The 14766-nt window shown below is 31.8% G+C and overlaps 1 protein-coding gene across 1 annotated transcript in view; it reads right to left on the reverse strand.

The window, feature by feature from the left end:
* The window catches only part of LOC143049606 (uncharacterized), a 39139-nt gene extending 33563 nt beyond the window's left edge, over positions 1-5576 (reverse strand). Inside the window, exons 1-2 of the mRNA XM_076223206.1 lie at positions 4878-5576; positions 2348-2609 (exon numbers count right to left, since the gene is read on the reverse strand). Coding sequence (XP_076079321.1) covers positions 2348-2609; positions 4878-5576 — 961 coding nt within the window. The remainder of the gene's footprint in view (positions 1-2347; positions 2610-4877) is intronic.
* Positions 5577-14766: the final 9190 nt, after the last annotated feature.

Below are 14766 nucleotides of genomic sequence, written 5' to 3' on the forward strand. Positions count from 1 at the left end.
AATCTCACATATCTGGAAAAGGAGGTCCATGACCTATCAATATTTTTAGCTTATTTTAATTCCTTATTGATGCTCTACCAGCTTATAGTATTAATTTTAACTTCTTAATTTATCAATTCTTAAGTTAGTTTTTGTATCTATTGGGATATACCGCAGGATTTATAATTTTTCAAATTTATACTTGTTCGGGCTCTACCACTCAGGTTCTAAAAGTACCTGTTGGGATCTACCGCAGGTATTCTCATTTTTAAAGTTATACCTGTCTTGGTTGTGCCAGGTTCTTAAAATTGCATAAATGAGGCAATTATTTTTTTTTAATTTAAAATTATGTTGAGTAGGTAGTGTTTTTTATTTGGTTATTTCAATTAGTATTATTGTAAGTTTTAATGATTAACCCCCTAGAAAGCCAAATGATACATTTCTTATTATTTTCATATGCATTCTGTACTATAGATTTATAATTGACTAGAACACACCCGCGAAATCGCGGGCATTCAGAGCGTAGTTTAAAGTATGTAATTTTGTAAAATACAGAATGACTGGAGAATTTCAGCCAAAGTATCATAAGTCATAGGTTATTGGGGACAGGAAAATGTTTTTTTATCCTCCACCTTTATTTCCAAAGTTCCCAATTTTTGGTTTTCTATCAATTTCAATATGAACATACATTTAGTATGTTATGAACATTTATTTAAGTAAGGAGCCTATAATTCAGTGGTTGTCGTTTGTTTATGCGTTACATATTTGTTTTTTGTTCACTTTTTTGTACATAAATAAGGCCGCTAGTTTTCTCGCTTGCATTGTTTTACATTGTCATTTCAGGCCTTTTGAAGCTGAGAATGCGGTAGGGCTTTGCTCTTTGTTGAAGGCCGTACGGTGACCTATAGTTGTTAATATTATCTGTGTCATTTTGGTCTCTTGTGGAGAGTTGTCACATCTTCTTTTTTTTTTTTTTTATGTAATCAATGAATTTTGTAAAAGATTTAATGACTGGAGAATTTCAGAAAAAGTATCAAAAGTTCACATGAATAATTTTAGCGCTTATCTGTATATTATGAACATTCATTACTATATAAATAAAGCGTATTTACTTTCAATTCTAAGTTTACTAATCGATCCATGGTGATCATTGATATAGTATACAGACCCTCTCTATTTAATAAACTCTGTGACCGCCGTGGATAGTAAACTTGAAAATGATAGCAGATAAAATTCTGAAAATACACTTTATTCGTAGTATATATGTATGTTCAAAGTATACAGAAAAACGCAAACCGGAAGTCTAATCTGACTTAAAATTTCGTACAATGACGGGACAATATCCGGATGCCTTTTTTCTCGTTTTTCTCCTAAAATAACTCAATCTGAATAATCATATGAATGGATGACAAATGCGACTATTCACTATACCTATAGGACACAGAGGCGTGTTGATTAATTTATTCTGGAAAGAAGAGAAGCGACACCAAAAATGAGGTCTTCTCGTTTAATAGTATAGATTTTGAAAATACTACTAGTATACTGTGCATACAATGGTGTCTTAGTATATGAGTTTGTTAATAAAATCATAATAGTTATTATAAAGTTTTGCGTATGATATCAAGTATCCAGTATGGCAGGATAAATGTTCCGTTCAAGTAGATCTTTTCTTTTTCTATCTTAGTATCTATATTAGTATAGATAAATGTGATATGATGCTTTAGACTAGTAATTGTCTATAAGGAGACATCATCTGTTCAAATGGTATGGTATATGAGACTAATTCCTGCCTTTAAGGACACATCTACTGTTCTTTGTGGTATTGTATACGGGACGTGTTATGTTTTATTGGGAGACCTCTACTGTTTCTATGTAATGGTATATGAGACTTGTTGGTGTTCTTAAGAAGACATCTACTGTTTTATTGGTATGGTATATGAGACTTATCAGTGATCTAAGGAGACTGTTCTGACAGTAATAGGTATAACTGACTGTTAATTACTTCTAAACTAAATCCACTGGATGTTGCATGTTTACTGATTGTTATGTAAGTCTTATTTCATGATATTTTACAAGTTGTTTCGGGCTTTTCAGTTTTTTAACATACAAATTGAACTACAGATACAATGCATATGGATATGAAAAAAAAGATGTGGTAAGTTTCAAATGAGACAACTATCCACAAGAGACCAAATGACACAGAAATTAACTATGAAATCTGCTAATACGACAGTCTATAAATGTCATATTCGAATTTCATTCAGTCTCTTTACCGTTTTGCTTTAAGTGCCACCGATGTCTATTATTTAGACGGAAACAGATATTGGGTGCAAAAAAAAAAAGGTTGGTATTATTGATGAGATTTTACCTTTTTCAGATGACTCGATGACAGTTTTATTCTGATCTTTGATAAGTTCAACCTCTTCGATATGACATTTAGCTACCTGTGCTGACACCTGACGAATCGCGTCTTGATGTAAATCAACAGTAGTCTTCGCTGATTCTGTTACGTGATTCAACATATTTTGAGTGTCTTTCTTGCAGTTTTGTGAAAGTTGTTCGACATGTATGGTCAGACATCTTATTTCTTCTTGTGAATTAATTTGATTCTGTATAACCTCATTGATATTCTAAAATAAGATTAAAGTAATTATATTATTGAGCTATGGTAAATTTTTGTATCCTTGTTTTTCATTTTTGAGCATGTGCTTTGTATATATGCCCTTTTGCATTTCTTTGTTAAATAATTGTATCTTTGATAGTGATGAAAATTATAACTCACTGTTGACTGCTATCCCCCTTTTAAAAAAATATTTTTTTATCTATTATGTCTGTTTGTTAAGTTTAATATAACGGGATTTAATGCGACTGTCGTACAAACGAGCAGTTTAGCTAGCTATAAAACCATTTTTATTCCACAATTTATACTTAAGAAAATTACTGTATCAAAACAGGAATATGACAGTTGTTTTTCATTAGTTTTATATGTTTGTGCGTTTAATTTTGCCTTTTGGATTGCCGTTTTGAATTTCATCGGAGTTTGGTATTTCGTTATTTTACTTTTCATTCTGATTTATCTGATGATATTAGAAAGATTCTGAGTATGTTGAATCGAACTGCGTTTGTCTTCGAATTAAGTGTTTGAGTGTTATTAAAACTGGATAACTCAATTATATCAATGAATGCTTGCAGTTTCAGAATGTAATGTTGAAGTACTATGATAATGGTTATTGTAAGTGCTACACGTATTGTATTTTTCAAAAATGGTTGACACTAACCGCGATTCTCTTAATTTTTCATTAAAAAAACCAAACAGTTTGTAGAGCTGTAGTGTTAATCTCCATTGTCCAATAGAAGGACAAAGGAACCGTTTCTATTGTTGCAAGAGAATAGGATGATTGTTTATATGTTTTGTAATGATAATTCTGTTTCATGAGAAATCGTTTTACTTATTGTTCATAAAATTCTCACAATCTTAAGACGATATCATGTGATACCTTCTGTTCTGTAGTTCCATACGAGTATTTGCAAATTATTGGAGTGTATTTCTTTAAAAACGTTATTCTTTTTCCAAGGTATTTCTACTCAGATGCGTCACTAGCTATAGCGATGTTTTTGATGACGTCAGGAGGTATCCAGAAATGATGTGACAAGAACTGATTGATTTTCGGTGCAGTCAGCAGAGGTGTTATTTAAAAATGAACGACAAGAAAATCTTTTTGACAAGGTTTTTTTTTGTCAAAAATGTACCGTTGAACTTGAAATAAAGTTTATCTCCAATTATTAAATAAGAAGATGTGATATGACTGCCAGTGAGGAGCAACTCTATTCTAAATAATGATTAAGAAATAAATTTATAATTGGTCGTAGAAATTGCTTGTGAACTTTACAAAAAGACCAAATTGAGAGGGGCAGTCAAAAGATACCAAAGGGTCTTTCAAAATTATAAGTCAGAAAATAAACTGACAACGTCATGACCAAAAATGAAAAGACCAACATAAACACAACAGAACAAAAAACACAACAACGAACACTTAATTCTTTACAACAAAAAGAATGATAATAATAAATAACCGTAAACTGATTACGAAGAATTTATGGCTCATCAATAGAAACTTAGAGGACCATATAAACCATGTAAAAGTCTGTACCAAGTCAGGAATGACAGTTGTTATCCATTTGTTTGTTTGGTCTAGCTTTAGATTTTGTTATTTGATGAGGAACTTTTTACATTTTCCTCGGAGTTCGTTATTTTGTTATATGTATTTTACTTTTTACATAATCTACAAAATAATGAAATAAAATATAAAAAAAATGTAGAATTTATCATCGTCCAAAACACAAAATTGTACCTTAAAAACTGATCTCCAAATGAAATGTTATATCAGTTATTGTCTTAGGCAAGTTCTTCATGCTCACTTGAAAATATATTGGAGTTCAATTGAAATTTCACTTCGTAATTTAGCAGTCTCCCCAAACTATCGAAGTTAGAAAATGCCAACTTGTCCAATATGCATTGATTGAAGTCATGAACTATTGGCATCCCTCTCAATTCTTTTTGTCCTACGTAGAGCAATATTTTGCTGTTTATTTCGATAGCACTCTCAGAAATAGAGAACATTTTATTCTGTTCGGTGCAGAAATAAAGTATTAAAAGCGAACGTTTTAATCCTTGATTTTTATAATGCTCAGACATATAAAAATGGCTCCAAACAGTTCACACGGTAAACATTACAACTTCGTCTTTATTCTTTTTATTATATGCTTCATTTTGTCATATTTATATATTTATTTTGCAGATTAGATCATGAATTACCAATACCCCCACAGACTCGTGAAAAAAAAATTAGATTCTGTTTTGTTCTTATTTTTGATTTAATATTATTATAACAACTTACATTGTTTATTTCCGATCTCATTGATTCTATAATCGGAGTTATAGCCTCTCTGTTGTAGTCTGTATATTTAAAGGTGTCAACGTGTTGTTCTATGCATTCTTTATAATATGGTAGTGAATGGATCTCTTCAGCTAACCGAACAACAGAACATTCTAAGTTTCCCCACAATGTTTGAATCTCATTTTCCGAAAGGTCGTTTATATCATTAAGATGACATAATCTATTTCTCCCTTTTCTAATTGTATCCAACCATAATCTAGTGTTATCGGATATTTGAACACAATTATATAAAATGGCAAATAACAAAGATATATCATATGTCTTTGGATCCGTTTCTTTTCTTACTGTAACGCAGCACAGACATTGTTGAATAACACGCCCACCGGACCCTTTCATAAAATGTCCAGGTTGTGAAAGCCCAATTTCATATAGTTTCTTGAACTGATCATTTCCAAGGCGAAATTTGAGTGAACCTGTTTGCAATGCAGGTAGACTGGTGCATTGACAACACTTATTATCTCCAACAAGATGAAGTAGTTCATGTTTGTGATGTTCAAGAAAAGTTATAATGTCGTTGTTATAATCAGGGCATCTAAGAACACCACTAACAAAAAATGTTCTAACAACTGGCAAGGAGATCTTATGGCAAAACATTATCAGTCTAAGAAACTGTTTTTCAATATTAACGTTTGCCTCCATTTCCCTGAAATATGAATTAATATTTTAACTGTAGACACCATTTCACCTTATTTGCAATATATTTATATAATTTTTTATAGATAAAACATAGAAAATACTTTTTCATGTTTTTATTCAACACGAAACTTTGTTAATCTTTTTGTTTGACGGATATGTTCTAATTATTGTAACCATCCTTCAATACATTACTCTCAATTGTGAGATTTAACACCTAATTTGAAATAAGCATGAGCTACAATCCGAACACTACATGAGAAGCAGGAAATTTTTATTCTCTCAGAGGGCCTGATATAAAACTATAGTTTTGACGCGGTACGTGTTGCTTTTTCCGCTATGATTTTGAATATTTCTCTTCAACTTGTGATCTTTGATTCACGTTTGATTTCTTGCCTTTGTTGAAGGTATGTTCCAAGTCTTGTCAGTGGATAAATGCTGATTTATTGCATGTTGGGATACATGGTTTGCACTCATATATGACTGTTTGTAAAATTGAGAATGGGAACAGGGAATGTGCCAAAGTGACAACAACCCGATGGAAGAGAATAAAACATCTCAAGACCACCAATTGGTCTTCAACACTTAAACTCGGAGACGGGCCTTAAATGGCCCCGAAACAAACATATGTACTAGTTAAGTGAAAATGATGGCAAACCTAACTACGAAACCTATAAAAAAACAATAGTGAAAATACACAAAAAAATAGTAAAAGCTAGAGGCTTCTGATTTCGAACAGGACTATAAATGCGGTTGTGTTAAACATGATTGTGAAATCACAACTCTATCGATTTATCTGAGCCAATGTAGGATAAACAAAGTTAACATGAAGTCCGTGATAAATGAAAGAAAATGTAACAGAAGAAACTTAGCAAATGGACAATATAAAAGAACAAAAGTGCTGAATGGAAAGGAACCAGCGAATAGCAAAATCCAAACTTTAACAAATCAGGCAACTTGATAACAATTGTCATATTCCTGACTTAATACATACATGTATTCGTGTAGAAATTGGTCGGTTTTTTTCAAAGAACCTTTGACAGTTACGGACACGCAATCTTCATGCATCAATCAAACTGATTAAAAGATTGAGTACTCCTCATATTAAAGTCAAGCGTAGTCCCTCCCGTTAGCTGTCATTGTCATCAAGGTAACAGTAGTATACCATTGTTCAAAAGTCCTATATCGCTTAAGAGAACCAAATTCGGGTTAAAAACTAATACCGAGGGGGATATATTAAACCATCATAAAATTAAAAGATAATAACCCGTGTCATGCAAACAACTGGTTTCAGAACAAATGTGTGTATTTCAAACACAAAGATCCAATGAGTAAATCAATATTAATTAAAAAGAAAATCAATAAGGACCTTTCTAAAAAAAAACGTTTGGTGAAAGATTTGGTTAGTTTTGAGGTGTTCGAAGACAATTTTGATCTATGTACAGAATATTACAATACAAGATTGCATGTAAAATACATGAACATATCCGATGTAGATTTGTACTTTTTGATACATATACCGATTATAACATTTAGTAAATGTGTTGACAAGTTTGTGATGTCGAAAACATAAGTTTTAACTTTTTTGCAGTAATAAAGAGGTTAATTTTGTTGAATCAAATAAGTTGATACATACACGAGCGAAACGAACAAGTTGAGATATGTAAACACCGTAAAATGATGACAAGGGAACGCCACAATATAAGGATTTATAATAAACAATAGAACATGAAAAATTATCTCTTATACATGTATTACAAAGTTTGGTGTTAATAATCCCATTCAATATATATAGGTAAAGATATGCTACATGTATGTACAAAATTACTGAAATCTTAACGATTATAGCATTTTTGCTAATTATTAGATAAGGTTTGTTTCAAAATATAAGTGACCGCAATTGAGTTCATTTTGAATTTTTATGAATATGCTGAATTTTATACATATCATTCATCAAGTCTGAGACTGAACACGAAAGGTACTAGGATTATAATTTAATACGCCTTATGTGCGTTTCGTACTCAGAAGATTCATCAGTGACGCTCAGATCAAAATAGTTGAAAAGCCAAGTACAAAGTAGCTTTTAGGACCTAACATTTAAAAAAGTTGTGCCAAATACGGCTAAATACAGGCAACAGTAGTATACCGCTGTTCAAAACTCATAAATCCATGGACAAAATTGGGGTAACAAACCAAAACCGAGGAAAACGCATTATATATAAGAGGAGAACAACGACACAACACTGAAATGTAACACACACAGAAATGGACCAAGCATCAGACAAAATCCCACGAGAATAACAAATAAATCATCAAAACCAAATACATGAATTTAGGATAGACAAGTACCGTGACACGTCTTATCGCAATGTGAATTTACACTCAAAAATAAGAGAAAACAAACGACGCAACGTCAATATGTAACACATACAGAAACGGACAATAATATAACAATGGCCATCTTCCTGATCATGACTTGGTACAGGACATTTTTAAGGGGAAAAATGGTGGGTTGAACCTGGTTTTGTGGCATGCCAAACCTCGCACTTTAATGGCCATCTTAAATATAACATTGAAATGACAACATAATATTACAGGACTACAATACAAATAAATAGGAGAACATATTAGACAAAGAATTACATGATTAATAGATAACAAAAAGCATCAGGTTTAAAATTCAATACGCCAAAAACGCGCCTCGTCCACACAAGACTAACCAGTGCCGTCCAGATATGAAAGATCGAAAGTGAAAAAAGTACAAAGTTGTACAGCACTGGAAATCAAAAGTTGAAAAAGGTTGTGTCAAATACGGCTATGTTTTTATGCTTGGGATAAGAACATCCTTATTATTAAGAACAATTAATGCTATTGCAAACAGTAAATTTTATCAAATGAATATAAAAGAGATATACATAATGAAACTGAAGTAATAACTAATTACAGAAAACTAAACCCGAATACATTATGCTAAGACCAACACAGAATAGACAAACTCGACTCAGTCCAGGCCTCAACACAATAAATCACAAAAATGACGTCACATACGATGGCGAAAAGGCACAAAAATTACGTCACATTTGAATTGATGAAATTTCTGAAACAGTACAAAAATGACGTCATATATGAAAAACTATAATTCAAAAGTAAGATAGAATTAGGATTGATTTAAGATTATATTAGAACTAAATACTGATTTTACATTTAAACACAATGCATATTGCAATACTTATTAATAGCAATTAACTATAACATATATATGTCCAGTTTGTTATGAATCCAACTTCAAACGTAAATTATCGTACACATTACGTTGAACAAAATTAAATCTAATAACTGAAGGCAGTGATTAATTTTTCTTTCCATAACACATAATTATAATAGAAAAGACGTCAACACATATGACAAAATCCGATGAGAATTACAAATAAAACCTTAAACATTTAAACTGAATACCTGATTTTGGGTTAGACAAGTACCGTAACACGTCTTATAGTAATGCGAATTCACATTCAGCAAAACAGTCACAATCGGGAAGAAGTCAAGTTTGGTAATTAAAAGATTAGACGACATAATGACAAACCACAATCTACCATGTGGTAAAATTGTCCTTAGCTAGTTTGGTTAAAGACACATCGTATGGATCCACCAATTCGTGATGGTGTCCATAAAATTTACGGAGTGTCAATTTTAATCTGTCCTCCTCATAACTTTGTTGGAGCAGTTTCTGCGTAAGGAGCAAACTCCTGTATATGAATTCCGTATAGTGTGAACAAGCACGTGAATAACGTATCAATTGTGATATGTAAACACCATACGAAGGGGCAGAGGGTATGTTACTGCTGAGAAATGGGAAATTGATAAATGGGAAGTTGAAATCGTCCCGTTTATCATAGATTTTCGTGTGAAGTCGTCCATCTACGTCAATATTGAGGAAAAGATGAAGGTATGAAGCAGTCCTTCTTGTATCAGTAGTATCCTTAATTTCAAGTTCACTGGGATATATTAGATGCAAGTATTGGCTGAAGTATGCGTTATTCAATGATAGAACATCATCAATATATCGGAAAGTAAAATTAAAGAATTTCGCAAGGTGCTTTTTCTTTTTGTCTTTTACAAGGTTCTGAATGAATTCTGCTTCATACGAGTACAAAAACAAATCAGCCAGCAGGGGTGCACAATTAGTACCCACCCATTATAATACCGAATGTCTGTTGAAATATAAATCCTCCAAACTCAACAAATATATTGTCGATCAAAATGTCCAGCATTTTGATGATATCATCTTCAGTATATTTTCTGGAAGATTCAGTGTGATTCTTCACAAAATATGAATTATTGTAACCCAAAACAAGAAATTTGTACCTACGATTCCCATTTTTATAGAAAAATCAAAAGTTTTTGTTGCTGCAAAATTACAAAGATTGTGATCGAAGGTTAAGCAGTAGATCTTTCGAATTTTTGAGAATCCACATCTGGTAAACACCACTGGTAGAATATATCTCCTCACAATATTTTTGAATTTCATCTTTAACTGTAGAAAGAATAGTAGTCAGTACTTTAGAAAGATGTTTAGTCGAACATTTTGAAGACCCAGCTATGTATCGTTCTTTATATGGAGTTTTGTGTAATTTAGGTATCCAGTATAATGAGGGCAAGTTTTCTTCGTTTTCTTTGATGCTGATACCAAAAGAAAGAAGGACAGTTTTATGATTTTGTAAAAACTCCATCCTTGGTAAATGATATTAAAGAATTTGTAGGATTACCAGTAGTTTTATCAATTCCAAGCTCTGTAGTGAGACATTGCAAATAATGCTTTTTACATTTGAAGACAATATTATTGGAGGCTTTATCTGCTGGAACAACGACATATTTGTCATGCAAAAAAATGATAAAGCATTCACAACCTCCGGATTCTTGAAAGGGTTATAAACTCTATTACTCATATTACATCGAAGTTTTTGTATGCGCCTCTGAATGCATGATCGAATAGCTTTTATCCATTCAGACAAAGTGTCCAGTTCTGGTTTGTCTAGTTTGCGCTATACCCATTTTCTTGCACAGTCCTCAACTGCATACATCAGTTCAAATTCTTTTTCCAGTTGATGGGCTGGGGGATTCTATATTTTGATCCCTTGGCTAACAACTCTCTTAGTTGTTTATTGGTAACAATGCCAAGGTCACCAGTAATAATATGACCAGCCGGACTGTAATTGTATTGTGACGATGCACATGAGCAATCCGGAGGCTTGGATTTTGTATCTTTGAGGTTAAAAGCCTCTAAAACTCTCTTGTGGTTGAAAATCTTTGATGCAATAGATTTGGTGTAAGTATAAGAAATAACAGGTGTAGCTTTATTTTTGAAGTAATCAGGTATAGTTTTTTGTACAGATTTTTGATGGAAAATATTGCCAATATTTACAGCATCTAAACCTTTATTGGCGAATTCTACCTTAAAAAAGCAACGTTTTTCCTCACTATTGGATGTAGTCAATGCGAGTTTGAATAGTCTATGGTTAGCAATGTCCATGATAATTGCAACTAATCTATACAAAACAGAACGAGAATCAATAACGGAAGTTTTGGCATCTGGAAATAGTAAAGAAAGTTTTGACAATGGAATGGAGTATAATTTAGTTCTAATATGATGAATTCCTAAGGTTATTAATGCCTGGGTTCAGAAATCAAATAAAATTTAGGCATCTTTTTTTACCATATCAGTAAAGTACTTGTATCGAAGACACTAACGTGCTTAAAAAAACTATAAAAAAAATCTTTCATCAAATGTACTTAAAATTTTAGGCCGAAATAAGTCTACTGACCCTTCTAGCCTTTTAAAGTCATATGATATCAAAGAGAAGAGTATTTTTATTTTGATATTCAAATGTGATTTTTATTTATTCATATTCAATGATTCAAAAAATAAATGCATTCATACTTACTTTTTTCTTAAAACGATGGGTGCCTTTAGCACAGTCTTTTTTTCGACTCCATTACTAATGGTATGTTCTGTTTAAAGCAATTCTACAAAAAAATATAAAAGACTTTGGAAAGAACACTTCTAATTCTTGCTTCAATTGCTTTCTATATTAATTCACTCAATTTCAAGCAGGCACAGTTTTTGTTTTGTTACAAGTTGAAATAAAGTGACAATCATTACATCCCAAAGCAACACTTTATTGTCATACCACTATAAATGACAGTATTATTTGATAACAACCTTCATTCAAGTATTTTCATCTGTATTTCCCGATGCATATTTTCCGCGAAACTAGGTCATACATATTTAAACTTTCGTAAACTTGTTTGTGATGCAGAATAATTTTGTTTAGGTACAACACATAACCTTATTCAGAAGTTATGATGCATCCGATTTAATCCATATTTATCCTTTTATAATGTTAGAATGATCCGAAATCACACTTGTCAATTAGAAGGCTATTTCGGTTTACTTTGATATTTGTGTACACACGTACTCTTTAGGTGTATTGATTTACTTGACCCTTCAAACGTTTTGAGAAAATATAGTCAGTTTCAAATAAGAGTTCAGATTGAACAGCTGATTTTGAGTTTCCAGATTTTGATTATTCATGTATTTTTGCACACGCTGCAAGTTATTTCACATATATAGTAAAGTATTTATGAAAATACTAAGCATATGTTAATGATAAAAGGTAAAACTGCTTTTTTAATCTTAAAAAGTCAAGTTTTCAAAAGTTTGGACTTATAAAACAATTGCATACTGTGACTTTTATAAATGTGCTCTATGCGGAGTTTAGTCACGCAGTGCCTATTGTAAGAACCGGTTTGAAATTGACTATGTAGATTACCTATAGTGCATACATAATGTCCGACAGTGAAAATAATCCAATTGAAGACATGTATGAAGATACTGTTGACAATTGTTTCTAAAGATATAAAGAGAAATGTTGTCGCTCATGAACATGATGAAGACGCACAAGAATTTGAACAATTCGACCCATAGCTTACCGAAAAAAATGAAGGAGTCAGAAACCACTTTATCAAATTGTTGTTCAAGAATACATTAAAAGATATAAGGAAAACAGAACAATGAAATTTAATCCATTACTGAAGTCACTAAAAAGAAGTGTAGACGATTGATTAGAATAAAACATAAGGCTTAAAAATGTTGTACAATTGTATTTCAAGAAATTTATACATATTATTATAATATATACATACCAGTATATACCTATCTGCAGTTTTAATTTTGCTTTTTGTGTTTATTTTCTCTATTCTATATTGTGTCATTGTATATCATTAAGAATTAACAATAATCGTTGTAATAAATTGTTTGTAATTATACTTCTCTCTTAGGGCGTCCTTGATTGACAATAAAAGTATAACAGGATACATAATATTATAGAAATTGGGCACATAACGGGGTATGGACCGTAAATGACCTTCTAGATGAGCAAGGAAATATATTGTCTTATCAAAAGTTTGAACAGCTATATACTTTTAAACCCAAATTTTGACAATTTTATGGTATTAAAGTAGCGTTAAAAAAACCCGGTTACAATCTATGGGAATCAACACTGAAAGGACAAAACAACAACAAGCTCTGTTACCTTTTAATATTAAATTTTTTTTCAAGTCAAACAACGGTTCACAAGACATGTATAATATATTAAATCAAGGTGCATTACAAGTTGTAATAGCAGCTGAGAGAAAATGGGAGGATATATTGAAAAACGTTATATAGGGGATTGGAAAAAAATCCATAACTGTGTCACCAAATTTTAAAAAATACCAAGCTTTGTTGGTTTCAATACCGAATTATTCACCGTATTTTAGGTACTAATACTTTACTTTTAAAGATGAACCATGTACAGTGTAATTTATGTACATTTTCCATGGAAGAACTAGAAAGAATAGAACACTTATTGTGAGGCTGTCATATTGTAGCAGACATTTGGCACCATCTGAATGCCTGGGCTTTTGAAACAACACATATTGAAATTCCACTTAATGTAGATATAGTCATGTTTGGTCTTTATAATAACTTTAAACTAAATTGTATAAAAAACGTCATTTAACTAGTAAAGGTTAGCAGACGGTCAGTGTATACTTATCTGACGAGCTAGCGAGTGATTTGGAAGATAAGAAACGCATAAGCAGGGCCGTCAAGATGATCAAGGCAGCTAAGACGACTAAGGCAACTGAGACGGATAAATTAATACCATTGTAGGGAAAGACCCACAGAAGCGGCTGGTTCGTCGTATCACCAGGCGCATAGAGGTGGAAATCCCCATGGTTACTTCAGCCCTTCGTGCAAGCCCATCTTCCGGCGGTTCCTAATGCCAGTAGAACCTTACGACGACTTTAATTAGTGTGAATTCTATAGGGATTGGGCGAGATAATGTCGCAGACAAACCAATAACCGAGTACACAGAACACCTCCTTCTAAAATTTAATAATCAAGAAATGTTTGAGGTACATGGACAATTTGATATTGACACTTTATATTTTGAATATGAGAAATATGTTTCTGACATATATAGGACAGATTAAGTACTTAGTTAAATTTTTGAGTTAAGATGTGTACTGCAGATTTTGTTTATAATATAATCAATGAAGGTTATAACATTCATTTTTTACAACTTTTATATTTTTGAAAAATAATTTGTCTTTTTTTTTTTTAAATAAGACTTTTTTTTTTACATAAAGCTATTTTAGATTTGCTTAAGGATTATGTACCCTTGTGTTGATTCAATGCTAAACATATGGAAATTTTATAGAAATCCACAGCCTTTATCCTTGTACTCTCTTTTTAAGCAATTTGATGATTGATAGATACAGGATTATTGCATGCAGGGCTAGCATTGATATCCTTAAAACAAGTTTAATAATGTAGTTATTGGTGTAAACAAATAAAAATATGGACCAAATCAAGTACAACTTTTAGGGTGCGCTCGACTTTAGAACTCAGCACGAGGTATTTTGGAATTTACAGGTTGGTTAGAATTTTTTGTAAAAATAAACACTAGCACATTAGAAAAGCAAGTGAGTAATCTATGTTTCAAATTTTATAAAAAAGTCTCTGCATTAAAGAGTAGATTTTCTATAAAAATCTTGGTTTATTTGTCACAAAGTACTCTTTTTCTATTAAATGCAATGCAATAGTAAATAATAATGCTTTAATATCAAGTTTCCCCTTAGAAAAAGGTAATCT

The sequence above is a fragment of the Mytilus galloprovincialis genome, chromosome 10 (assembly GCF_965363235.1).
Source record: "Mytilus galloprovincialis chromosome 10, xbMytGall1.hap1.1, whole genome shotgun sequence".
Classification (NCBI taxonomy): Eukaryota; Metazoa; Mollusca; class Bivalvia; order Mytilida; family Mytilidae; genus Mytilus; species Mytilus galloprovincialis.